This window comes from Panthera uncia, chromosome D2 (genome assembly GCF_023721935.1).
Source record: "Panthera uncia isolate 11264 chromosome D2, Puncia_PCG_1.0, whole genome shotgun sequence".
Classification (NCBI taxonomy): Eukaryota; Metazoa; Chordata; class Mammalia; order Carnivora; family Felidae; genus Panthera; species Panthera uncia.
In genome coordinates this window covers 68,906,120-68,929,407 of record NC_064818.1, presented here as the reverse complement: position 1 = coordinate 68,929,407, position 23,288 = coordinate 68,906,120, and the positions used below count along the sequence as shown (strand labels likewise).

General features: G+C 55.6%; 2 protein-coding genes across 5 annotated transcripts in view; one reads left to right on the top strand and one right to left on the bottom strand.

Annotated features, from left to right (window-relative positions):
- AFAP1L2 (actin filament associated protein 1 like 2) overlaps positions 1–16,009 on the top strand; it is a 98,109-nt gene extending 82,100 nt beyond the window's left edge. For 2 of the 4 annotated variants that reach the window (XM_049645819.1, XM_049645816.1), the window contains 12 exons: positions 1,711–1,800; positions 3,408–3,492; positions 4,038–4,142; positions 6,354–6,565; positions 8,160–8,305; positions 8,898–9,009; positions 9,645–9,881; positions 9,964–10,138; positions 10,397–10,552; positions 12,850–13,043; positions 13,158–13,280; positions 14,156–16,009. In XM_049645819.1, coding sequence (XP_049501776.1) covers positions 1,711–1,800; positions 3,408–3,492; positions 4,038–4,142; positions 6,354–6,565; positions 8,160–8,305; positions 8,898–9,009; positions 9,645–9,881; positions 9,964–10,138; positions 10,397–10,552; positions 12,850–13,043; positions 13,158–13,280; positions 14,156–14,182 — 1,662 coding nt within the window. In that variant the 3' untranslated portion in view covers positions 14,183–16,009. The remainder of the gene's footprint in view (positions 1–1,710; positions 1,801–3,407; positions 3,493–4,037; positions 4,143–6,353; positions 6,566–8,159; positions 8,306–8,897; positions 9,010–9,644; positions 9,882–9,963; positions 10,139–10,396; positions 10,553–12,849; positions 13,044–13,157; positions 13,281–14,155) is intronic. The other 2 variants (XM_049645818.1, XM_049645817.1) reach the window with 2 other exon arrangements.
- Positions 16,010–16,556: 547 nt separating this feature from the next.
- VWA2 (von Willebrand factor A domain containing 2) overlaps positions 16,557–23,288 on the bottom strand; it is a 46,432-nt gene continuing 39,700 nt past the window's right edge. The window contains exons 11-14 of the mRNA XM_049645832.1: positions 22,043–22,615; positions 20,300–20,851; positions 19,469–19,594; positions 16,557–18,584 (exon numbers count right to left, since the gene is read on the bottom strand). Coding sequence (XP_049501789.1) covers positions 18,496–18,584; positions 19,469–19,594; positions 20,300–20,851; positions 22,043–22,615 — 1,340 coding nt within the window. The 3' untranslated portion in view covers positions 16,557–18,495. The remainder of the gene's footprint in view (positions 18,585–19,468; positions 19,595–20,299; positions 20,852–22,042; positions 22,616–23,288) is intronic.

Below are 23,288 nucleotides of genomic sequence, written 5' to 3'. Positions count from 1 at the left end.
CTTCCTTTCCCTTCTTCTCCCCTTCCTTCCTTTCTTCCTTCCATCTTTCCCTCCTTCCCCCCTTCCTCCCTCCCTCCCTCCCTTCCTCCCTTCCTCTTTCCTTCCCTCCCCACCTCCTCTATCACAGCCACACTGATGCATGTCCAGTGTAGGGGCACTCACCATAGGTGCCTTCTACCCCATCCACACATGTACATACAAATACTTACATGCACACACACTTGCAGATACACACACACACACACACACACTTGCAGATACACACACATTTGCACGTGCGTGCACACACACACACACACACACACACACACGCTACTCCTGCTCCCAGTGCTGTTCCTCTGACTGCTCACACTCACCTGCTCTTCCTCTGACCCCAGCCTCCCTTCCCAACTCTCATGCCCTCATCTCGAGACCCCTGCCGGTGGTTTCAAAGACAAGAATACTTTCAGAAGGCACAGCCTCTCTGTGGGCCTTCACAGAGGCCCTTCTCCTCCCTGGTCAGGTGAGCACAGAGATGGGCCTGGCTGTAGGGACAGTAGGTGGTGGAGAACAGGAAATGCAGATATGGGATGAGAACCCCAGAAAAGGAAAGCACAAGGCGGGGCTCCCCCAGAGAAGCCCTCGAGTCTGGACTCCAGGCTTAGCATGCTTCCCCTGCGAAGGGGTCCGCATATCCAGGCCCCAGCTAATGAGGATGGTAATGAACGTGCCTGGCCTGTGCCGAGTCCTTTACCGAGTCCTCACAGCCGCCCGGTGGTGTCGGTGTCGTCCCATCCCACAGACGTGGTGACTGCAGCTTAGGCCCGTGATCACGCAGCTGGCGGGCCGATTCCGGTGCTGCCCTCTTCCCACGGCACTACGTTGCACGTTTGGTCCGCCGTGTGGACCAGCGTCCCGAACTGGAGTCCATGGGAGAGGCGAGAAATGCTGTGTATTCCCCCGTCCCCACCGCCCTTCTTCCTTTTGTTCTTCGGCTTTTCTCATTTTGAACTTGTCTCTATAAACTGCTCTAAGCAGCCACCTAAAAGGGAGGGTCCCTGAATGTACTCTTGCTGAGCCCAGAGGGCTGTTGGTGGCTGCCCGGGGCTCTGACCCTCTGGAAATCCCCCAGGTGGCTCCGGGCTCAGAACAGCGGTTCTGAGAGTGGCCAGAGCCGCCTCTGACCCTGGTTCCCCCAGCCCAGCACCCCCCCTCGCCCCTAGTTAAAAGGCTTCTTCCGGGGGGGGTGGACTGTGACAGGTGAGTCTGGATGGACAGCCAGTGCTGAACCAAGGCCATTGGCAGGCCTGCTTCCTGAGCAGCGTGGAGGCTCTCTGCAGCAAGCTCCATGGCTCCCGAAAAGCCGGGGGGGTGGGGGGGGTGGGCAGTTCTTCATCAGACCCGTGGCCGAACGGCCCATCCTGCCCAAGATGAGGGCAGGAAGGGGGCTGGCAGAGCTGAGGGCTGGTGGCTTGGGGCATCTTTAGGCTTTGCGATAAAGCGGCCACCAGCGGAACGTGGTGGGGGAGTGGGCCCACGGAACGGGCCGCCCCCACCGCAGGCTGTCCGGTCACGGGCCAGGTGCCAGGGGTGAGAGGCAGGGTCTCCGTCCCTTGGAAACTGTGCGTCGCCTGTCGCCTCCAGCCGCTCCCCCTCCAGGGGCTCCAGCTGCCGTCTGGCTGTGAGTACCGGCCAGCAGGCGACTCCGCTGACGGCTTTCTCTTCCTTCAGGTCATCCAGGAGGTGAGTGGCCTGCCTGCAGAAGGAGCACCCGAGGGAAATCAGTACACCCCAGACGCCCAGCGCCTGAGCGGCCCGAAAGTAAGCCTCTGTCCTGCCTGGAGGAGAGTGCCGTCCTGTTTCTCCTCCGTGAACGTTACAAGCATGAAACAGACCTTTGCTTTCGCACCTCAGCCCCATGAGTGGGAAACGTACGATGCTGGGATAAGGGCAGTGGTTCCCCGGTTGGCAGGAAAACTGAGGAAGTTGATACAAACCCGAAATGTTTTCTTGCTTGGGCGCAGGAAGCCGATTGGAACAAAGGTCAGCGTGCCCTCCATTCTTAATCAGGGAAATTCGTGGTATGAGGCCCTTGTTTTGCACTTACTTTCAGTAGAGCTTCCGGGCTGGGAGAACCGTCCTGGGTTGATTCCAGCCAGAGGGGCTCCGTTGCTCATTTGCACGGAGCTGTGGGGCCCCAGTTTAAGGGCCAAGTGCTGGCTGAGGGGAGGGCCATCGCCTGAGGCTTCCCATTCCGTGTCCCCAAGAATCTGCAGGTAGGTGCCCCGGAGCCCGGGTATGCACAGAGCGGCGTCGCTGGGTCTCACCCTGGGCGGCCCTGCCCCGGCAGGGGAGAGGGCAGAGGGTACGTGGACGGCTCGAGTAGGGAGGAGGCGCTCCGTTCATCGGGAAGGCACTGGCCATTCCTCATGGAGTAACCCGGTCACGTATGTCAGTCCTCGAGCCACTGCCTGAGGCCAGTCCCTTTGGTTGGGAGATCCTCAGCTTGTTACCCAGGGGTCTGGAGGAAGTGGTTCTCTGGGAGAAGCTTGGTTGGAATATTCTGAGTGCTTCACATTCTAACAGCAGCGGCGGCCAGCACACCCTTCTGGAAAGTCTCTAGTCTTCTAGCAGCCCCAGGGCTATAGATGGGGATGTTATCCCTCTTGAAACACATGCACCGCAGGGCCCAGAGAGGCTTGTAAGTCAAGCCTGGATGGAGAGCGTTCCAGCCAGGGTTCAAATCGTGGTCTGAACTTGTGCAGGCAAGCTGGCCCTTCCCTGAAGCCTGATGTGTTAGTGATGTGTTAGTGGCACAGTCCCTTCTTTTTAGTTTTTTTGAGAGTGAGAGAGTGAGCAGGGGAAGAGCAGAGAAGGAGAGAGAGAGAGAATCCCAAGCAGGCTCCACACTGTCAGCACGGGGCCCGATGTGGGGCTTGAACTCACGAACCACGAGATCATGACCTGAGCCGAAGTCGGACGCTCAACGGACTGAGGCACCCGGGCGCCCCCGCACAGTCAGTTCTTAAAAGCCTTGCTCACGCTCCTGTCTGGATAGTTCCCAGCCTGACAGCAGGCTTCGGCCGGGACGTCAACTCTGATGCCCCAGAGCTGGCCACCTGCCTTTCACGCTGGCTACGGGGCCGCTGTTGCATCAGGTCGAATAGCATTTTGAGAACTTGTAAACTTGAATGTGTGGTGGCCTTGAAGTAGAGGAGGGTCTCTGGGATGGAGCAGCGAAAGGGAAGGTGAAGGCATGTCCCCCAGAAGGCCCAAGGGAAGTGTGGCCAGTGTCCCATCGGTGACCCAGACTCCACAGGAACCTCTAGCCAACACCCAAAAGCTATCTATTGGTTTCCCTTAAACCGTGATTCCTGAGGTAACCGTTCCCAGACAAGATGGCTCACCTGTCTCCCTCTTTTCCACAGCCAGATGTAACGGAGAAGTACGGGTCGGCTCCGGAATATGGGAGCTCCGTAGATGGCCACCCTGAGGTCCCGGAGGCCAAAGATGGTAACAACGCTTGTAGCCCTCAGCCGAGCCCTGGGAGGGGGGATGGGACCCCACGCCGTGAGACGTGGCTGTGTGGCTCAACCCTAACGGGTTGGGACAGCTGCTGCCAACGTGCCTCCAGCTTATAAACTGCCTGGAAATAACACAGCTGACAAATCCGGGAAAAAGAGAGAGACGACCTCGTTGAGGTCACGTTTTATGAATTTGCTGGGGTTGGAATATTCTTGTATGTCTTCTCGTTTGCTAACCCCGGACCCAATCTCTCTGAGCCAAGAGTCCGCGGAGATTCTCGAGGGCTGACATGTTCTGTGAGAGGAGCTGGGGGGGGGGGGGGCCTCATGAATGTGCGATTCTAGGGGCACCTGACTTTGGGCCGTGCATCCTGGTTTGGGGGGCAGGCGCGCGTGTGCGTGCAAACACGTGTGTGCCCGAACGCAGGGAGGGGCAGAGGGAGTGGGAACGGGTCTGGTCTTCTTTCTGTCTTTCATCGGGACGCCTCGGTGGGCTGTGTGCCGTGCTGATGGGTTTCTCTCTCATCTTGACAGTCAAGAAGAAGTGTTCTACTGGCCTCAAATTGAGCAACCTAATGAATCTGGGCAGGAAGAAGTCTACCTCGCTGGAGCCTCCGGACAGGTCCCTCGAGACATCCAGTAAGAACCGTAGCCGAAGGCCGCTGTCACGGCACAGGCAGAGATTTTCGGTCTTGCTTTAAACCTTTCTGGGCGATGGCGAACCTGTCGCTCCTGGCTTCTGTTTACCTTTGCTGCAGGCCGTTCCTTATGCCTGACCAGACTCTGTCTTTGCTGCAGTGCTGGGTCCTTTGCAGAAGTGCTGGTAATTGATTGCTGTCTCCCCAGTGCTCTTTTTATTTGATCAGTATCGAAGGAGTGTGGCAAGCAGGGCTAGGGGAAGGGGACCGGGCAGGGGGAGGACACAGCCCTGACGACTCACGGCGCAGGAGTGATGGTGGCTTCGTACCCCTAAGCCACATGCTGTGTCATTGTCATAGCTGTAAGGACTCAGGGAAAGAACCTCTCCCACTCCAAGATCAGGCCCGAGCCCTGAAGGTCGGGCAGGAGCTAAGCAGGGTGAGGTGGCATCCTTGGGCACGAGCAAGGATTCTGAGATGGGGACAGTGAGACCCATTAAGGGAGAGACAGAAGGGTACAGAGGATGTTATGGGTGCTGCTAGGCTCATAGACGTCATCTCTCCTCCCCTCTCAGCCTTGAGGAAACTGAGGCCTTTCCCAGAAAACATCCTGGCCTCTGTCCTGGCTCCCAACCTGGGACTCCTTGCGATCACTCCGGAGCCTGAAGGCCATTATGACCCACCTTTAGGCCTTTTCCTCTTCCTCATGGAACCCATGTCCCAGCCCTGGGCTCCTTTCCTGAGTCCCAGTTGAGTTGTGGTTTTTGAGGCTGGCAGAGTAGACGGGTGGGGCAGGAAATCAGCAGAGGGGCCCTCACCTTTGGAGCCTCTTGTTTCTCTGGCCAGGGCACCGGGTAGTGGCCCAGCTCTGCCAGCCCCTGCAGCCTCAGGGGGCACAGTGTTTGGCCCAAAAGCCTGGTCTCACTGAGCCACTGGGAGATGTGACTGGATTATTGCTGGAAGTCCCTTCAGCAGGGAAGCATGCTCCTGTCCCCTGTGGCTAGGGAAGGGTGCCAGAGCACATAGCTGTTCTCTTCCTCAAGATGTGGCATCTGGGCTCCCTGCTCTCTTGACCCAGAGTTCTCTGTGGTCCAGAGAATTGTGATAGACAAGTGGGGGCACCGCCTGGATGAGCCAGAATTCCTAGGGCTTGGCCTTGGATTCCTCTACTTTGCAGGTGTCCTTGTGGCTATGTCCACGTGGCCTTGAGGGACTCATGATCCCCACTGTATGCCCCGCACTGGGTGGGCCGGAGGGTGGCCAGGCTCCGTGACCTGCTGCGTGGCTTAGTTCAGCCCAGTTAGGGCTCAGAACAGCTTCCAATCCTCTAGAATGGAGGAGGTATCCGCTTTGTAAGCCGGTCCCTCTGGGAAGGTGAGCAGCCCAGAGAGAGGTCCACGGGCTGTGCAGGGGGTCCTGAGGACTGGATTTTACTCATCTCTATAGCCCCGGGGACAAGGCCGTGCTTGGCCCATGGTGTCAGCTCCGTATATGTCCAAGTGGAAGGCAGGGGGAAGGCGTGTCCTCGGGAAGCGGAACCCAATACTTGCAACCATTTGAGAACAATAAAGGATTGCATGACGGATGCACCCCAGCGCTGGCCGCCTCTGCTGGCCCACGGAGAGAGGGGCTCCCTGGTGGGGAGGCCACAGGGCACGCGCCCGGGGCGCTGGAGGTGAAGGTGGCAGAGTTCGTGCCCTTGAGAAGCCCAGGGTCCGCTTGGGGAGGCTGACGCGGAAACAGGTTTCACTGCTCTGGGATCCAGGGGTTCTGAAGGCCTCGCAGAGAGTGCAGGACCGGGGCAGGGCCCAGCAAGGCCAGCCGCACTGGGGAGGATGAGAAGGGAGGAGGACTTGGCAGCCGAGGCCCAGTGATGGAAAGGTTGTCCGTCGGGGATGGTGACGGAACTAGGGCTGTGGAGGTCAGCGCGTGCCGGCACCTGCAGCGAGGCGGCCCTGGCCGGGGACCTTCCTGCACGTGGCCTAAGTGACCAGAGGCGGTGAGGAGGGCGGCTGCCAGTGGGGGTAGGAGGGTGAGGGGGCCTCGTCCTGTACACCCGCACCGCCCGCCTGCTCTAGTCAACGACACGGCTCGCTGCCCTCGGGACAGACCTATTGCGAAGCGCGACAGGTCTTGGAACTGAGGTTCTGGGGGAGCTTCTAGGAGGCCCAGAGGTGGTAGCAGCTACGGACACCCTTGTCCCCTCCGGCAGGCTACCTGAACGTGCTGGTCAACAGCCAGTGGAAGTCCCGCTGGTGCTCCGTCAGGGACAGTCACCTGCACTTCTACCTGGACCGGAACCGGAGCAAGGTGGCCCAGCAGCCCGTCAGCCTGCTGGGCTGTGAGGTGGTCCCAGACCCGAGCCCCGACCACCTCTACTCCTTCCGCATCCTGCACCACGGCGAGGAGCTGGCCAAGCTCGAGGTACCACTGGCCCGCGGGGGCGGGCGATGGGGTGCGGGGCTCCGGGCTGTTTGCTGTGCTCTGTGGACCGTCATCCTGTTCGGAGATGCAGCCTAGCCCTGCGTTATTTTTACTCCCTTGCATTTTACTTCTTTGCGCTTAAAAAAAAAAAACAAAAAAATTGTCTACTCCCTTTCTGACCTCAGAGTGGTTGTGTTATAGGAAAGGGACAATGAGTTACTTCCTGCCCTGAGGGCAGGAGGAGTATTTATAACTCCCTGAGCTGCTTGAAAAACCTTCTGGGGATTCGCAGTGGGTTTGGTTTGCGTATCACCAGATGGGGCCCCGTACATAGAGGGGACGATTGTTAGGGCTTATCTGGGGCAAGAACGAGGTTTGTGATACCTTTTCTCCCACTCCCCACCCTCTGTGTGATATGCTGTTATATTTATAAAAATAAGAGGTGACCTCATGCCTTGCACTGAGCAGGGGCAGGTCCGAGCCAGACTTCTTAACACGCAAAGAAACATCCCGTGGTTCACCCCTGGTCACCTAGTCCTTTACGCCGGGGTCTTCATCCAGATTGTGCTCCAATACTGCCCTCTGGTGGCTAAAAGCTCCGCCGGTTGTTTCCCAGGGACAAGCGTGTCTGTATCCACCCGTCTGTCCTGTTGACGGGTATCTACTCAGTACAGTTACATCGTGAACAAGACAGGCTGTCACAGAACTTGGATTCTAGCGTGAGACTGGGGTGTTATTCAACGAATTACCCAGTGGATTACTTACAGTTGCTGGAAAGCCGTGGTGGGGGGTGCTGTGATGTGTGCAGAAGCCTGCATGTGGGGGGAGGCCGGGGTTGGGAGGCTGGGAGGGAGGGAGGGTTGACCCTCAGAGGTACAACCACTGGCATACAAAGGGAGGCCCTGAACAAAAGGGTTCAGGGGAGGGTGGCGGGCTCAGATTCAGATTTCGAGATGCCCCCTCCAGCTGCTGGGTCGGGGAAGGACGGAAGGGGACGGCAAGAAGCAATGTTGGCATTTTAAAAGATACCCAGTGTACATATTTGATTAGAATGCATTGTCCCCTGGGGGAAAAAAAAAAAAAAAACAGGCTCCAACTTCACCGGGATTTATTTAGTTATTTATTAGAGCCAGCTGACCTGGTATAAAGAAAGGTATTTAAGAGAACCTTTCTTGGAAGACTGTAGTGAAACTGGAAATGAAATTCGAATTTTGTTATGTCTTAGGGATTCAGTCTTGTATGTGTGGATTAGGTTGACAAACCGCCCTGTGATCATTGATAAAATAGAGGTGTCGACCTTAAATGCATATGGTGTTAATCGTTCTCTCTGGGCTCCTTGGCCTTCTAGAAATACACGTGTGTGAATCACATCTGATACTCGGGACAAATGTCCACGGCGTCACTGAGGTGGCATTATCCCCAGTGGCAGGAAATGTTATTTGGACTCACAGGGATGAGAGAAGCTAGTGGCAGTGAGGGAGCATGGCCCCAGGCTCTCTCCGGGGCCCTGCCCGGCCGGGCATCGGGGCCGGGAGGGCTGGGCACCGGACGACACACTCCAGCGCTGCTCACGTGCCTCTCGGCCTCCCCCCAGGCCAAGTCGTCCGAGGAAATGGGCCACTGGCTAGGCCTCCTGCTCTCTGAGTCAGGCTCCAAGACAGACCCGGAGGAATTCACCTACGACTACGTGGATGCCGACAGGGTGTCCTGTATCGTGAGTGCGGCCAAAACCTCTCTGCTGTGAGTATTAAGGGGCCTTCTGCTTCACGCTTTCCCATTCCCAGCCACGCTTCAAGACTGGGGCCCAGACTGGCCTCCGGTGGCCCGTTCCGCCGGGCAGGGCGGCAGCTGAGGACTCAGGGTCAGCCCCGTTCTGTCCGGCAGCAGGAAGCCCCGGGCCCCGGTGGCAGCTGAGAGCTAGGAGCTGAGCCAGGCCTTGGGCCGGGGGCAGCCACGTGCCCTTGGCCTGGATGGACGCTCTCCAGCTCCTCGGGGCAGAGTCGGAGCCTCTCCTGACCGTCCCCTTTCCTTGTTGTGGATTCAGCACTTCGTCCTGGCTCCCCTGCTGGGATAGGCTCGCTCCGCAATAAGCAGGGTTCGTTCTTCTGCTTTCCAGACAAGCAGACTGGGCTCAGGGAGAAGCGGTCCCGGGTCAGGATGCCGAGGTGGCTCCGGCGGGAGCCGGCCCAGCCGCTGCAACGGGATCCGTTTTCCTGGGTACCGAGAGGGGGAAGTAGCTGGCCTGGGCTGCTGTCCTAAGTCCTTTGAGATGGGTGGCTTTGGGCCACCCCGCCCTGATCTTCCCCTTGCTGTATCTTGCCGGCTCTTCCAGACTGATGCAGAGGAAGTTCTCAGAGCCAAACACTTACATCGATGGCCTGCCCAGCCAGGACCGCCAGGAGATGCTGTATGACGACGTGGAAGTGTCGGAGCTGACGGCCATGGTAAGGACACAGGCTGGGCTCTCCCCTCCTCCTCCCACCAAACCTCAGTGCCAGAGATCGGCAGGTTGTCCCTAAGACTGGCAGGTTCCCAGTCACCTGCAGTGTGCAGGAACCTAGTGCAATCGGGCCATCTTTTGTGCAGCGTACCTGGCTTGGGGACTGGTCCAGCTAACTTAGCTGGTCAACCACGCCGGTCAGTATGAGGGGTGGGACGTGTGGCGTCGGGATCAGGAGCAGCGACACCATTAACCGCTGAGGCCCACACTGATGGTGAATAGTCATAGTGACAGCAGGTTCCAGTTCCTGGGCATTGAACTCTGTGCTGTGCTAAGGGCTTCTGCGGAGTCTGTCAATGAATCCTAACCGCCTGGTCAGAGGCACCGCTAGTCCCTTTCTCTACAGAAAGCAGATTCAGGAGCAGTAGGTACTATGTCCTGGGTCTCCCACCTCCTGAACAGCAAATCCAGGGCTCAAACCCTGGCCTTGTAAGTCCAGCTCAGTGGAAACTTCCCCAGGAGGCGGGTCTCTGTGAACTCAGCGCGGGGCAGGGACAGGGACAGGAGGCGGGTCCGGTGCCCCCTCCACAGCCCGGGGAGCAGAGGCCGTGGTGAAAGCCACCTGTCTCTCCTCTGCAGGTGGAAACGCTCGAAGCCGCCCCTGTGACAGACGCTCTGAGCGAGCCCCCGCCGGACCGAGTATACCTGGACCTCACACCTGTCAAGTCCTTTCTGCACAGCCCCAGCAGTGCGCAGACCCGGGCCCACTCCCCACTGCCATCCCACCTGGACCCCCCAGCCGAGGCTCTCCCTGCAGACCCGGGCCCTGCCCCAGATGAGCCCCTCGGAGAGCCTCCAGAGAACCCCAAGCTGCAGGTAAGGCTGTCCTCTAGCAGGTGGGCCGGCCTCGCCTTCGCGGCCCCTGGGCCGGCTGAGCCGTGTTCGCCTTCTCCCAAAGCAGACGCGGCAGGAGAGTCCGGAGTCTGAAGAGCCTTCCGTGAGACTCACGACAGTCAAAATCCAGACCGAACAGCAGAAGATCTCCTTCCCATCGAGCTGCCCCGACACTACGGCCGTCCCCCCAGCGGGGGCCAGCCTGCCTGTGAAGGACAAGCTGAGGGTGACCACTGCAGGTGCCTGTGCTAGATTAGCGTGGAATGTTCTGGAAGTGGCTTGCAGAAGTTAGTCCAGTTCCTTCCCTTTCAGACGAGGAAGGAGAGGTTCAGAGAGGTGAAGGGACTTGCCCAAAGTCACACAGCAAAGAAAGCGTGGGCCCAATTTTCTTGTCTGTCCCTGCCAGGCCGGGTTGTGTCTGAGCCTGCACAGTGGGTTGGGCTGGCCCTTGTGTCCCAGCCTGGCTGACCTGGGGGTTCTCCTCTGTGGGTCTGTAGAGATCAAACTGGGCAAGAATAGGACAGAAGCCGAGGTGAAGCGGTACACAGAGGAGAAGGAGAGGCTCGAGAAGAAGAAGGAAGAAATCCGGGGGCACCTGGCTCAGCTCCGGAAAGAGAAACGGGAGCTGAGAGAGACCCTGTTAAAATGCACAGGTAAGGGGCCTCCCAGGTGGAGGGGTGTGGGCTTCCCGGGGGAAGAATCTGGATCTGTGCACCGGGCCTGCGGGCCCGTGAGCCTTCGCCACATCGGTGTTTGGTGCAGGTGGGTGCTCCCCTGCCAGGTCCTTCCCCCATCCTGTCTGAAGTGTTGCTATTCTGTACAGAGACCCTCTGATCTGCCGTCAACAGGACTAGGAGGTAGTGGAAAAAACCGGTGGGAGGAGGAAATCTCTAAAAACTACACATTTAGGCCGCCATGTTTTGTTTTCACTGAAAGCACATTCTGTCTTGGGGTGCCCAGGTGGATCAGTCAGTTAAGTGACCGGCTGTATGTCATGATCTCACAGTTTTTGAGTTCGAGCCCCGTGTCAGACTCTGTGCTGACAGCTCAGAGCCTGGAGCCTGTTTCGGATTCTGTGTCTCCCTCTCTCTCTGCCCCTCCCCGCTTGTGCTCTGTCTCGCTCTCAGGAATAGCCATTAAAAAAAGTTCCCTCTTGTAATGGAGTGCCAAAGCCTCTGGCTGAGGTGTAGGCCAGCCAACGGGAGTCCCAGGTCACCTTTCCTGTGTTAACCACACCCGCACCGCGGCACCCATCATGTCCAGGCTTGATCTCTTTAGTTCTTTATTCCATTTTTTGAGAGAAAGAGCCGGCGAGCAGGGGAGGGAGGCAGAGGATTGGGAAGCAGGCTCTGGGCTGAGCGGGCGGAACCCGACGTGGGGTGTGAACTCAGAAACCGTGAGATCGTTACCTGAGCCGGAGTCAGACGCTTAGCCCCCCAGGCGCCCCAGACTTCGTTTCCTTACAGTGAACACACACTTAAGACACTTGCCAGGAAATCTCCTCGTAGATGATTTTCTAGATCCTCCTCCCACCAGTCAGCAGTCATTTCCTAGAAACTTGCCTTTTATAGGACCTTTCCGAAGCACTTACGTCATTTTCATAGAGTCCATCTTTGTGCTTATTTGCTATTTAAATTGCAGACTTGCACCAACCAACACAACTGGCCTGAGCAGGTCTGGGGACAAACCCAGAGACTCCTGGGAAGCTTAGCATGTGACTGTGCCCCCATGACCCTCCTCCATCAAAGTCATCCACTGTCTTTGTTCTAGAATAGCGTTACTGAGCTACAACTCACAGAGCATACAGTGGACCCATTTACAGTGTACAAGTCAGTGATTTTTAGTATCTGTACAGATCTGTACATTTTTACCACCCACACTCATTAGCAGTCACTCCCCCCCAACCCTCCCATCCCTAGGCAGCCCCTAATCTATCAATTTGCACTACTGGTTTCAAAGGTCCAGTGGTCTTGGCTGCCAGCGCACAGGGGTAAGGAGACAGTAGCTGGCTTTCCTACGAGCTGGGACGTGCGCTAACAAGCGTGACCAGAGGCGCGCTGGCCACAGTCCTTGTAAACCTAGAGAGCAAGCTGGGCTGGGGGTGCAGAACCGGGGATCCCCCGCCCTTTCTCTTCGAGGGGGATTTTCTGGGTAGGAGAAAACTTTTACTGTATTCTCCTGGCAAGTAAGCCCTGAAGATCTTAGGCTAGTAAGTCACAGACCTGAAGAAAGTAATTCTCAAAATAGCGATACTGACTGCTAATGAGGACTCCGGTTCCAAAAACATCTTTAACATTTTGTCAGCTTTTTCTCCGTGAATTTTTTCTTAAACAGTGGCCCCTGTGACTGCTTGTCCTCTGACAAGGGCTGACAGGTGGCCGCTTACCCGAGACCTGGAAACAGGGCCAAGTTATTCCAGTGGCTGCTGGCTCAGGACTCTCTATTGAACACACATGGCACCGTCGTTCCCCCTGGCGGTGAGCTCCTAGGCCAGCATTTCTTGGTGCTGCCGCACCAATCTGAGAACTCTAGGGTGACAATAAAACAGGACTGAGAAAGTAGCAGGGCTGGGGACCACCACTCCGTTCGGCTTAGAGAAGCCCTGAGTGCCAGCAGGATTGAGGGGACTGTGTGGGGCAGGTGGGAACAGCACAGGCATCCTCCAAGAGTCAGTAATAAAGCTGCTCTCTCCCTCCCTGGGCAGTGGCTATAACAATAGGGGCCCTCAGTTTTGATACCTGCTAAGAACCTACCAGAAGGGACCTTGGCCTCTGACTTATGCCCTGTTATGAAGGCAGAGCTCTCTGCCTGCCAGAGCTTTCCCCAGCCTCTGCGGAATGCTCACGCAGGCCCCAACCCTGAGTGGTGGAGCCAGAACTGTGGGCCACATCCACCGGGGTTCCGTCTCCACTGGGGTTCTGTCCCCTGAAGCCGGATAAATTCTCTGCAGACAAGGGAGTCCTGGCCAGCCTGGAGCAGAAGCTGAAGGAAATCGACGAGGAGTGCAGGGTCGAGGAGAGCAGGCGTGTGGACCTCGAGCTCAACATCGTGGAGGTGAAGGACAACCTGAAGAAGGCGGAGGCCGGGCCCGTGACGCTGGGCACCACTGTGGACACCACCCACCTGGAGAACGTGAGCCCCCGGGTGAGCGGCGGGGTTCCTCTCGGCCGCCTGCACGACCTCTGCGGCCGGGGCTGGGGGAGGCGGGTCACGTGCCCCGCCCTTGGCTCAGGCCTCGCTCTCCTCTCGCCACCACAGCCCAAGGCTGCCACCCCCACCCCTGCCCCAGACTGCACCCCGGTCAACTCTGCCACCGCGCTCAAGAACAGGCCTCTTTCGGTCATGGTCACGGGCAAAGGCACGGTCCTCCAGAAAGCGAAGGTAAGCGGCGGTCACGCCCAGCCTCCTGCGGGGCCACCGTGGACGGCAGAACTGTCACTAAGGCGGGGTCCCTCGTCTGCCTAGGGTAGCACGTTCCCCGCTTTGGGCGCCAGCTCTGAGCCCTCAGCTCTCACGCAGGGGCTGAGGCTTCCTTGTGCCTTTGGCTCCGTCTTCGGCCCTGAGCAACCAGAAAGGCGCGGGCACTTGGTCCAAACGTTCTTACCGGTCACAGCCTGAGGACCCTTGATCCTGCAACTGTCCACCCATTGGTTATCCAGTAGATTCCAGGGTGATAGCCTGAGTTCAGAGACAAGCTGTGACGGGCAAGTTTCCAAGTCAGAAAGTCAGTGATTCTTAAAGGCCTTCTGCCACTAAAACCGAAGGGACAGGTGATAGGCTTTGCCTAAAGCCCCCCAGCCAGCTGGTGGCCAAGGGCTTGGTAAGGTGTAAGCAAGGACAGAGTGCCCTTGCTGGGTTTCTCCCTGAGGGCTAAAGTGTTAGCAGTCTCTTCCGCCTACGAAAGAACATGCCCCGAGCTGCCTTTGTTGTTGGCAAACTCAGTTCCTTATTTCTGTCCTGATTACCTGCCAGAGAGATTCGGGGGCACATGCACCGATGACTAACTCCTAAATCCACATGAGCACGTGAGGCTCTGCTCCCTCACTCCCAGCATGCTCCGCTGTGCCACAGTCTCCGAATCTCTTAACGTGTGCCCCAAACTGTGAACAGACAACAATTACCGTCTCCAATGCCTCTAAGCTTCAAAAAAAATACTTCTTACCCTCCGTAGCAACCTCCATATACACAGAACAATGTTAACTAACTCTCTTCTTTGGCGGGGGGGCGGGTGGTGGTGCTGGTATTTGCCACCCTAGGAATGGGAGAAGAAAGGAACAAGTTAGGAAACGAGTTTCATCTAGAGACTTTTCCTGCCATCGTGGACCTTGGTGACAATCCTGCTTCATTAAAGTCTTTGTTCAGAAGAAAAAAGGACTATGGTACTACAGGTGGAGAACACTGACTAAGAGGAGGCTCTGTCTTCAGAGCCAAAGGAAATAATATATAACAACAAAAAGAGGGCTTCTCTGGAGACCTAAGTCTACTGAGTGGAAACAATCCATTGTTGTATTCAGGTGTATTCTGTGTTTCTTCTTTGAAGTTTTTCATCAACTGCTGTATCAAGCTTTGTAAGTAGCGAAAAGCTTCTGATGGTGAGACTTTGGTGGGAAAGAAATCAAGGTACCAGGACCCTGGTCGTGGGGCTTTGGTGACCGAGAAGACCTGCACTCTGGACTGTCACCTCTCATCCAAGTGTCTTCTCTCCAACATTAGCAAGTCCTACTCAGTCTTCCGTGGTTTTGAACAGCCTCAATACCACCTGTGTAAAGCCATCCATGACATGCTTTTTGAAAAAACAGGAACAGGGGAGAATATTTGGGACCAAGCTGAGGTGAGGTCCCCACTAAGTTCAGGACTTTTTTTTTTTTTTTCCCAGCCTCAAGCAGGCCTGAATCAATTGCTTTTAAATAAAATTTTAAGTGATGCTGTATTATATAGGGGGGAAAAATGTTTAAAATCCTGTAATTTAGAACAGCGCAAAGTGTCTTTTTGAGATTTGAAAGTATCTTTTTGAGATCGGACTTTTTACGTTACCATAGGAGAAAAGATGACCCAGCGTTTACAGATTCCGTCCTGTGGCCAGGCCATTTTTAAGGGAAAAGTTATTTAAGTTCTGCATAATGTCCAGGCCCCTTCTGTGAGGAAGGTGGTGAATTTTGTTTCGGGGTGACTCTCTCTCCTCTTAAAATTGGCAGCGCTGTTCTTCTGTGTCTTCTCTTCTGATGCGTCTGTTGTTAACAAAGATTGAAACGTTTCATCTGTCATTTCTGCCTCGTTTCGGGGGCGGGGTGGGGGGCGGTGATCAATCAGAGTTCTCTAACACTGGTTCCTGAGAACTAAAATTCTTCTGATTTCTACGGTCTTTCTAATCCCAGGGCATTTATTTTCTTTGTGCTATATACGCTTGGTGCCCTTTACCAAGTGATGAGTTCGATTTTTTTTTTTTTTTTAATAAAACGTTAATTGTATTTTGGGTTTTTCCTTGTTATTTCACGGAATTATTTGGGGCAGTGCCTGGTGACTTCTGCCTCAAGGGGGCAACGTCTTGGTTATTTACCTACTAGACTTGAAAATATGTCCAGTAAAAACCGGTGGCAGTGTGATCCCAGCGTCAGGCTGAAAAGGATTTTCGCAGTGTAACTGTGTACAGAACGCAAAGGAAACCTGTGTGATCGGTTTCTGCAGCTACATGACCGAAAATCAATATGCCCGGAAGTTAAACACACTCCTAAATCATTCTTGGGGCAAAGAAACGGACCGATACTTGGAAGGTTGCCTAAGGAGCGAAAAGTTCCATGCGTGAATGCGCTTATTTCAAAAAGGACAAAATCTGGCTCGTTGAAATCACTAATAAAAAGACAACATAAAAGGCCCTTAAGTTTCAGGAGTATGTCTTTTCCGTTTTATAAAGTTTTAGCGTAGTTCTGATACCAAAAATCCAACACAAATCACCAAAGAAAAACAAAATCTCATTTTGGGGGACAAAAATGGAAAAAAAACCCTGAATATTGGCAAGTGAAATTCAACAGTGTTTAAAGAAATCATGCAGCATGACCGGGTCATGTTTATCCACGGAAGCAACGGTGGTTCAACGATTAAAACTATACTAATGGGCCATTTATGATATGAACAGATTAAATGTGAAAAAGAACATCATCTCAAAGGAAACAGAAGAGCCTACCACAAATCTCAATACTCCTAATAAACACTCTTAGTAATCCAGGAATAGAAAGAAGTATTCCTAACCTGATAAAGTAATCCACAAAAATAACACATCATGATGGGAGATTGTTTCGGGTCCAGAAACAGATACCACTACTCTTTAAAACATTATTCTGGACGTCCCTAGACAATGCAAAACGACATGCCAAAGTACTAGCACAAATATCAAAAGGAAGAAATAAGACTGATTATTTACAAGTACCTTTCTAGAAAAGCAAATTAACAACAGGAGTAGAGCGTCTAGCAAGGTGGCTGCAATCAGGATCATTCAGAAAATAAAATTTATGACCTATTTGCACTATTTTAATTTTTCCAAGGAGAACATTTTTTTTTTTTTATGTTCTATTTTTAAGAGACAGAGGGTGAGCGGGGGGAGGGGCAGAGAGAGAGGGAGACACAGAATCCGAGGCAGGAGCCAGGCTCTGAGCTGAGCTGTCAGCACAGAGCCCGATGCAGGGTTCGAACCCACGAACTGCAAGGTCATGACCTGAGCTAAAGTCGGACATTTAACCAACTGAGCCACTAGCTTCAAGTTTTTTTTTATTTAAATTCTAGTTAGTTAGGGATGACTGAGTGGCTCAGGAGGTTAAGTGTCTGACTTCGGCTCACATCATGATCTCACAGCTTGTGAGTTTGAGCCCCACGTCGGGCTCTGTGCTGACAGCTCGGAGCCTGGAGCCTGCTTCAGATTCTGTGTCTTCCTCTCTCTCTGCCCCTCCCCTGCTCACTGTGTGTGTGTGTGTCTGTCTCTCAAAATGAATAAACGTTAAATTAAAAAAAAAATCTAGTTAGTTAAAAAAGGCCAGTTTCTTTTAAAAGAAAGAAAAAGTCTTGGCTGGTTAGGCAATAAGATAGGAATTCTCTCTGCCACTATTGGGATGCTGAGAGGGTTGAACTATTCAATGGTACCTTCCCTAGAAAAGGAAAAAAAAAAAAAGGCTCAAGGTCTGGGATCTAAAAATAGAAGCAGTGTTTTAATGTGTAAGTCTGTGGGTTTTTTTTTTTAAGTCCAAGCAATTCAAATGGGATGTCCAAATATCAGCCCTGACCCAAAGAGCCTACACTGTAAAATGATTAAACTTGCTGTTGAAGACTGTGGGTTCATGTAAGTTCTCAGACATCACCCATCGGCACCTGCCAGGTGGACATCCCTGCTCTGATGTCACCTGCCCAGGCTAAAGTAGTAACAGGAGTGAAAATATCCTTGAACACAAATGACTGTCATGAAGGTGCTTGGTACCCTGGACCTTTCATTTGAAATGTCTAAGGATACCCTCAGGTGGCCTCTTCAAGTACTTTAGGTCAAAGCAGCCTTGGATATTTGCATGTAAAACATTTACATTATTTACATTAAAAAGAAAAAGTATCTGGATATCTGGATGTAGGTCACAGCTCCACAAAGGTTTCTACTGAAAACCCAAAGCCAAAGGACCACAACCAAGGGGAAGGACTGATTCCTAAATACTGCAGGGGTAAGTACCTAGTTTGCCAGAAAACACTCCCAACTAAAAAGCCTTTTTGCCACACGGGTCCTGTTAAGTAACCAACATCATATCTTGAGACATTCCTTTAGTGAGAAGCAAAGCCACTTAGATAACATAAGATCGATGCTTAAAAAACGCCAACACCCTCTAGTTTTCTTTATGCTGTATTTGTTTAAGAATTCCAATCCTCTTTGTCCTAAAAAAAAAAAAAAAAAGCAAGCAATAAACACCCCCCAAGTAGCCCCCCTACATAATCTCTCGAGGAAGCCCCCCCAAAGGGAATGTAGCCCAGGACCTGGGACATCTTCACCTGGCCCCTCCCCCATAGTCAAACAAGTTGGTTAGTGGTCACATTCCAGTCCCGAGCCTTTTTTAGGTCTTTGCCACGCACAGATCCAGGCACCAGAAGAAGTCACAAATGCCACACAAGCCCCTTGTCGAACTGAAAGCAAACGCACTAGGAAATCTTTGGGAAAAGAGGTGTGAAAAGGTCCACACTTTTTCCATCTCGAAACGCCGTGCCTTCAGTGGTCCAAACACCACTCTAGTCCGCGCCGCCTCCTATTACCGTTCCCAACGACATCCTATTTAGCATCTGGTGAGGGCCAAGGTTGCTTCAAACAGGCCATCAGGAGTCTCCACGCTCCTTTGTTTCTCCTCAGGGGAAAGGCGGCCGACGACACGAGCTCACCGGGGCACAGCCAGGCACAGCAACCAAATACTTACATGTCAAGACTTTTCAACATCAGCATTAGTGGTGGAGTCAGGTGTCGCCGTGTCCCCAAGCAGCACGGTCTGCAGCCGGGACAGCTCTTTGTGGCGGAGGCACGTGGGCGGGAGGGTTCTGCGCGGAGCCGGAGGCAGGATGCTCCACGGATGCCACGGCAGTTTCAGCGCCCGGGGTGCTCAGACCCGGGCAGTTGCTGGGAGGGGTCTCGGCGGGAGCCACGGGCCTTGGGGGCATCTCCTCTCAAGGACCCTGGGAGAGAAATGAACCTTGAGAACAGGAGGAGTGTCTGACTCATCTTTTCAGCCAAATGGCAGCCTGTGGGGCCCTGCGTGGCTCTCCCTTCCTCCAGAGCCCGAGCCCGAGCCCGAGCCCGAGCCCGAGCCCGAGCCCACGTGCCAGATCAGAGGCCCTGTCAGCGCCCTTCAGGTCCACTCCCCGGCCTCAGACAGCCTTGCTCGGCCGGTGGCCGAAAACCCCAGACTTCCAGGGGCATCTTCTGGTCACTGGCTCCCCTAACTTGAAATTCAAGAGCAGGAGCCACAGTGGGCCCGTAAGGCTGCCCAACATTACTCTCCGTCTGGTTGAGGCCCCTTCTCTCCTGGACAGTCACCCTGCTCTCCTCACACCACCAGTGCCCCCTCCTGTCCTCACTCTCTGCTGACGGCTGTTCCTCCCATTTCGCCGAGAGGGGAGACACGTTCAAAGAAGAACTCCCCCCGGCCTCCACCCCCCCCCCTGTCCCCACCAACCCGCATCTGTGCCTGCGTCCTCTGTCTCCCAGACACCCCGCCTCCACTGCGCTCCCGGCCCAGGCCCCCCTGGGAGACCTCCCTCCCAGGATATGCTCAGCACCCACACGCTGCATGCTGCACCTGCTCCCTGTCCGTCTCCCCCGCTGGCATGGGAGCTCCGGCAGGACAGGACTGCTTGTTGACTGCCATGTTCCCCGCACCTAGAACCGCACCCAGGGTGCAGGCGGCCCCGCTCAGCGTCTCGCGCGGGAGCGACAAACGACCGCATGAGCCCTTCTGTTGAGCGAACGCCCTAGAACCTGCCTTCAGCGGAGTCCCCGGGGCTCAGCAGGTCTGAGGGCCACCCCCAGCTCCCACGTGCAGAGCGAGAGCCCCACTTACGTTTCCCACAGTGGGGGCCCTGCCAGCCGTCCTGGCACTCGCAGCGGTAGCTCCCGTTCTGCAGGATGCAGGTGCCCTCGTGCATGCACGGGCTGGGTTTGCAGAGGTTGACGGGCCGCTTGGCTTCTAGAAGGGAGAACGTGCCCAGCAGGCCCAGCCCAGGTCAGCCCCAAGGCCCTCGACTCCAAGGAAGCCCAGAACAGAGGTGAGGCCCCTGGAGTAGAGCAGCAGCTTGGAGGTTGGCACGTGGTTGGTGCCCCACACGGCTTGGCGAGGTCACAGACCCGGCGTCCACACAGCCTTCCTTCCCTGCTGCATATTGCGTCTCTCTCTCTCTCTCTCTCTCTCTCAAACATGCTGTGCACATAGCAGTGTTTACCATTATTATCACGGACACACTTTTAAAACAGCAGGAAGGAGGTCACTGGCAAAAGGAGGCCCTGGGGTCAGGCTGGCCTGGCCGTGTTTGTTCCCAGCTCTGTCATTCACTACCTAGGTCGGTGTCAACCCGGGCCCTCAGATTCCTGGGGGCGTCTGCGGGTATCCTAGGGATGGCTTCTGTTCAAACGAGGTACAAAACCTCTCAAGTCGGGAGAGAGGGGTTTTTTTTGTTACTCAAATTCTCTGCACCTTAAATGTCAGATTGGGTCAGCTGCGCCTGGGGCAGGGTTTCACGCGAGCGGGGATTTAGCAGAGAAGCCAGCGCACGGAACGCGCGGGGGCAGCTGGGGGGCGCTGCCATCCTGGCGATGACGCACCCAAGGGCGCAGGCTGAGTGCCCCCAGCCCCACCCCGGAAGCGACAATGAAGGGTGTGGACTCCCCCGCTCACCTCCACATATCCATTCGATGAGCGCGTCCTGGTGGTGCCTCAGGTCTCCGTAGGTTGCCACGTGGAGCAGGGAGTCCCGGGGACCCGCGAGCCTCCGCAGCGCCTCCCTCAGCACGGGCCCCACGCCCACCACCAGGACAGAGATGCCGTTGTTCCTCAGCTTCCGGACGGGGACGGCCGCGTCCTCCGCCCCCAGCCCGCCTGTGAGCACCACCACAGCCTTGGGGACACCGGGCCGGGCGCCCCTCTGGACCGTCATCACCCTGTCATGGATGTGCAGCAAGGCTGTGCCCGCCGAGCCCACCCCGCCCAGGTAGGGGGCCTGGCTCACGGCCCGCAGCACCGCGGCGCGGGTGGCGTGGGTGTCCAGCCCGAAGGCCACGCGGACCTGGCCGCCGTAAACCACCAGGCCGACCTGCGTCACGTCGGGGTTCACGTCAAACCGGAGCGCGCAACTCCTCACGAAACTCTGCATCCGGGCGAAGTTCTCGGGCCCCACGGAGGCCGAGGCATCCAAGGCGAAGACCAGGTCCAGGGACCGCGCCTGGCAGCCTGCGGGGACAAGCAGAGTGAGCCCCGGGCCAGGCCCTGCCCAGCGGAGCCCCCTCCTCGGCACCAGGCCAGAAAGGGGGGCCGCCCTGGGTTGGGCCAGCCAGTCGGCCCGCTGTAGCCGCCACCCTCCGCCCGCTCCTCGAACGTGAGGACACACGAATGCCAGGCTAGACCGCATTCCCAGACTCCCCGGCAGAGAGAGCAGAGACAGATGGCCACACCTGTCTCATGGGACGTGGTCGGAAACGACCGTGCGGTCTCCAAACCCTGTCCTCGAGAGGAAGGTGCTTCCCTCCTACTTCCCTTCTCCCCACCTCCTGCTGGCTGAGAGACAAGGACCTCAGGCCCAGAGGTGGCACAAGAGAGCCAAGCCACCATGCTGGCCGAGGCCACACTCACCGCCTAACTGTGAGAGGAAGAAATGTCTAAATCGGCTGTAAGCCACTGGGCTCCGGGGACCCTCTGGGACAGCAATTCGCCCGCACCCTCATCCATTCCCTTCCTGGGCACCCTCTGTGTGCCATGAACTGGACTCGAGGCGCTGACAGTACCAAGTGGACAAGATGGGCCCACGCCCCGCCTCAAGGGGCTGTCTGTGGGGTGACAGACAGGAGACCCACACAGAATTACAAATTACGTGAGCAGGCTTGGGGGCCCAAACCAGGGTACTGTGAGAGGGACCAGCAGGAGCACAAAAGCAGATCGGGAGAAGTCAGGGCCTCTCTGTGAGGAGTAAGTGTGAGCTGAGGGGTGGGTGGGGTCCTGAGGCAGGGGGAGGCCCCGAGTGGCTGGACCCCCCCACCCCCACCCCGCACCGTGCAGGGGCTGCAGACAGATCTGAGGAACCAGCCACAGGGAGCTCTCAGAAGCCAGGGGAAGGAGTCTGGGTTTTCTGCCGAGTGCGGAGGGGAGCCAGTGGATCGGATTTATCGGTTTTTAAACACCACGCCAGCACAAGGAATATCTGAGAAACTGGCGGCCCGGGGAAGCCTAGGAAGGCATGATGGCCAACTATAACGCAGGGTCCTGGACAGAATCCTTGGAACAAAAAAAGGCCACTAGGTAAAGACTGAGATCTGAACAAAGTATAGACCTTAGTAAATAATATATTTGTGGATTCATTAACTATGACAAATGCACCCTGTTTTAACGCCTCGTAAGAGGAAGCATTGTGGAGTCCTGGGACCTCACCTGGCGGCGGCCGGCTGCACAGCTTCCCCTGCAGCTCACGGGTTTGGCGGAACAGGTCATGTGGGCTGGTGTAGACCAGGACGCGCTCTGGGCTGCCTGTGATCTCCTCCAGCTCTGCCCGCACGGCCTCGGTGCCCACTCCCAGCAGGAGCAGCTCTCGGGCCCTCGCACGACGCGCCGGGCCGGCCACGTCATCCTGGGAGGGTGACTCGGTGAGCAGGACCACCACTCTGCGGGGACGGTCCTGGCCCGTCCTGGCGGCGCTCCCGAAGCCGCGCTCAGCCGCCTGCCGCAAGGCGCCGCCCGTTAGGGTGGCGCCCCCGCCGAAGGGGATGCCATCCAGGCTCCTGAGCAGGTCCGGCACGTCCTGGTACTCGCCCACGGGCACGGCCACCATCAGCTCCCCGCTGTAGCGGGCCACACCCACGCGGGCCCGGGAGTCCTCGCCCAGTGAGGCCTGCACAAACCGCTTCACGAAGGCCTTGGCCCGCAGGAAGCCCTCCAGGGTGGTGCCCGCTGAGCTGGCCAGCAGGAAGAGGACGTCGATTCTGCATTCCGGGCTCAGCTTCGGGGCTGCCGGGATCACAGCAGCCGTCAGTCACGCTATGGCCACCTGGAGCATGGAGGTCGCTGTCCCACCCGAGATGCCCAGCCACTACACCAGGCAGGAGACACCTCCCTCCCAGGAGGGAGACGGGGCAGAGAAGCAGGCGACACGGGCTGGGGCGCGTGGCACAGAGTTACACCGGCCCGCACACGGCTCTCCCTCCTGGCTCTCACTACGGGTCTCCGTCTGGCCCCTTTTTAAAACTTAAACTGTAACTTAGAACTTTCTTCCATTATGGTTAGTGCTTCTTGTGTCCCTGTGAGAAATCTTTGTCTACCTCAAATCAGGAAGATATGCCACGTTTTCTTCCAGAAACTTCACCGCTTTGTCTTTTACGTTTAGATCTACGATCCATCCGGAACTGATTTCTGTGTCTCTTAGAAGGTAGGGGGTCAAGATTGTGTTCTTCCATAGACATCTCCAGTTGACCCAACACTACGTTTTTTAAGTTATTATTTTTTACAAGAAATAAAATATATATATAATACATACATTATATAACGTTATATATTATATAATTATAATATATATTATATATAATTATAATTATATAATATATATAACATATAATATATATTATATATTATATATTATATAATATATAACATATAATATATAACGTTATAGAATATATAATAT